The 3,307-nt window shown below is 29.4% G+C and overlaps 1 protein-coding gene across 1 annotated transcript; it reads left to right on the plus strand.

The window, feature by feature from the left end:
- The first annotated feature begins 559 nt into the window (after window positions 1-559).
- On the plus strand, window positions 560-3,290 carry LOC109860020 (Kv channel-interacting protein 1-like). Its single transcript, XM_020438852.1, has 4 exons — window positions 560-901; window positions 1,725-2,055; window positions 2,846-3,041; window positions 3,155-3,290. Exons 1-4 carry the CDS (start codon window positions 745-747, stop codon window positions 3,209-3,211), a joined length of 741 nt encoding a protein of 246 aa, XP_020294441.1. The 5' UTR covers window positions 560-744; the 3' UTR covers window positions 3,212-3,290.
- The last annotated feature ends 17 nt before the right edge of the window (window positions 3,291-3,307 follow it).

Consider the following 3,307-nt stretch of genomic DNA (forward strand, 5'->3'; position numbering starts at 1 on the left):
CTAAGCAGATCTGAATAGATCTAATATAGTAGATCTGAGTAGATCTAAAGTAGATCTAATGATAAATAAAGTGTAAATTTACATAGATTTACTTATATCTATTTAGATCTACTTTATATCTATTTAGATCTTATTTGGATCTAATTAGATCTAGTTTTTCATTTTTTTTATCTTGTTAGATTTAAATTAGATCTATTTAGATTTAATCCATTTTTTCCCGGGAGTCCAGTAAAAATAATGATAAAATTGTGCGACTGTCACTTTTCCATGCCGAAAGCAGTCTTTAAATAATCTAATAGTCTTTAATATTAATTTTTTATTTATACATGCATTTTATATATATATGTATATATATATTTTTTTTTGTACAAACGTTTGTCTGAAGATGATCCAAATTTAGGATCGAAACGTTACTTTCAAATATTAATAAATCCTTAATTGTTACACACTAACATCCGTGTTGAGGCTCTTATTGGCCCTTTGACCTTCCTTTTTTGAAAAATTATGAAGACGGAGTCAGAGTGTTCGCCGAATCTAAAATCATCCGGACTCTAAATATGCGCTTGTACGTCGCTTCGCTCGTTGAGATTAGCAGACACGCAGCGGTAAATTGTCTAAATATTTTGACTACTGCTGACTTCCTTAAAACTGCAGCCGGCTGCTTCACACGCGTCAGTTTGTCTTCACGCACGCTAAAAAGCATTGATTGCCAACGAAATTCACTAAAGTTCTTCTTGTCAATACATGAATACGTTTCTTGTATTTTTTGAACTCTTTCGAATGTCAAGTCGCGACAGTGACGATAGCAGAGACGACTGCGAGTCTCTACGCCGTCCTAACTTATCAATAAAGATGCAGCGCAGTTTGAAAAAAGTGAAAGAAAACATTCAGAAAATTAGCGGTACGTCACGAAATAATAAAACAATTAAAGTTAATTATTACGTAACAGTTTTTTAAATTAAAATGTTTTTGAAACATTTGTATCAATAAAATTGACTTGTATAAACAACTCCCGGTAAAAAATTTTTCATATATATACTTATACACAAATTAGAATTATTATATTATATTGTAAGTCTTAATTGTTTAGAATTATTATATTTAATTATCCAAATTTATTATGTGCCGAATATTGTCCATGCAATTTTATATACGGAGAATTTTTTTTTTTTAAAGAATGGCTTCAGAGATATTCCATATCAAATTACAAAATAACTCTATTAGTATCATGTTAGATACAAAAAATTATATAAAACTATATTTTTACTATATTTAAAAAAATTTTTTTGATATATAATCGTATATACTTATACACAAATTAAAATTATTATATCTAATTATACAAATTTATATGTGTGCCGAATATGTCCATACAATTTTATACATGGAAAATTTTTTACCGGTTTGCGTTAAAATGTTTCAATAATTAGTAATTGTACTGTATATGTAACAACATTTTAACGCAATTGTTTATACAAGTCAATTTTATTGATACAAATGTTTCAAAAACATTTTAATTTAAAAAACTGTTACGTATACAACTGTTTCATATATAAAACTGTTACGTATACAGTTGTATACGTAACAGTTTTTTTAAATTAAAATGTTTTTGAAACATTTGTATCAATAAAATTGACTCGTATAAACAATTGCGCGTTAAAATATTTCAATAATTAGTAATTTTACTGTATATGTCACTGTACAATTGATCACATTTTTTGTAGAAAGCATTCAGGAAGATGACAAACATTCGTTGTACGTTTTCCCTGAACAACTATCCACTCTAAATTGGCGCACTGGCTTCTCCAAGGACGAGATACGCAGACTGTATCGCGGCTTCAAGCAGCTATGTCCTAGAGGATGGGTAATGATGAGCGATCTAAAGTCTGTATATGCTAAACTGTTTCCGTTAGGTGACTCGGCTATGTACGTGCACATTGTGTTCAACAGCTTCGATAAAGACAACGACGGCATCATCAGCTTCAGCGATCTTCTTGAAACCATAGCGTTAATCGTCAATGGCAGTGTGGATCAAAAGCTCTCTTGGATATTTAGGTGATTTATCTCACTTTTACTACTACTGGTTTCTATTCGTTATTCCGGAATTGTTTCGTTTTTTTAAAAAAAAAAAAAAAAACAACTACAATTTGGAGGTGTTTTCAAATGTACAATTAATTTAAAACAATTATGACTTAAGGCTCGTTGAAATTAATAACAAGAAATATATAAGGCCTTACGAGCCATTCGCAGGATGTTTGAGCGGAAACTGTGCGTATATATATATATATATATATATACATGTAACGAATTCAACTTGTAAATTGTTACAAGTGAGTGTTTTTTGAATTGAAATCTCAATTCTTAAATTCATACGGGATGCTTCGGGCTCTCTCCGGGGTCTCTCATATGTGAGATGCAAATCCAGCATCCTGTGTGAATTTAAGAATTGAGATTTCAATTAAAAAAACACTCACTTGTAAAAATTTACAAGTTGAATTCGTTACATGTGTATGTATATATATATATATATTAGATGTTTTAGCGGAAACTGTGCGTATATATATATATATATATACGCACAGTTTCCGCTCAAACATCCTGCGAATGGCTCGTAAAATCTTATATATTTCTCTTGTTATAAAATTAATTTAATTTTTAATCGCATATAAAAGACTTAGAAGCAATATTTTACACATTCTTCCTAAAACAAAAGAAATAAATTTAGTAAGAGAAGAGAGAGAATTAAAGTCAATTAAAAAAAATGAAGACGTTTCTTCGTACATAATCTAAATCGATATAATAAAAATAGCAAAAAAGCGTTACTTGAAGCGTTAATGTTTGTCAGATTCTACGATTTGAATGGAGACGGTCAAATCACGAGACGAGAGATGTTGACTATAATATCTGCGATTTACGAAATGCAAAATGCACACAACATGCAATTTGCGATTAACAGACAAGTAGATAAATTCTTTGAAAAAATGGATACAAATAAAGACGGCGTAATAACCAGAGAGGAGTTTATAAGCGGTTGTAAAAAAGTATGAGCCACGAATATTACACTTTGTTAACAACAGTTAACATTAAATCGTGCGTGTAAGTAAGAAAGAGAGAAATATATCTTATATAAATTCTATTTTTTTTTTTTTTTCAGGATAATATTATATACAAACAGTTACTTTTGTTTAATAAGACTTGGTTGATGGGATAAGGTCAATTCTCAAGAGATAAACAAGTAACTTTTTTCTTGCGCAAAATTATTAAAATATATTAAAAAAACATCTGTCATCTTTTTTCACCTTGTAAA

The sequence above is a fragment of the Pseudomyrmex gracilis genome, unplaced genomic scaffold (genome assembly GCF_002006095.1).
Source record: "Pseudomyrmex gracilis isolate BER0280 unplaced genomic scaffold, ASM200609v1 scaffold_314, whole genome shotgun sequence".
In the NCBI taxonomy this organism is placed as follows: Eukaryota; Metazoa; Arthropoda; class Insecta; order Hymenoptera; family Formicidae; genus Pseudomyrmex; species Pseudomyrmex gracilis.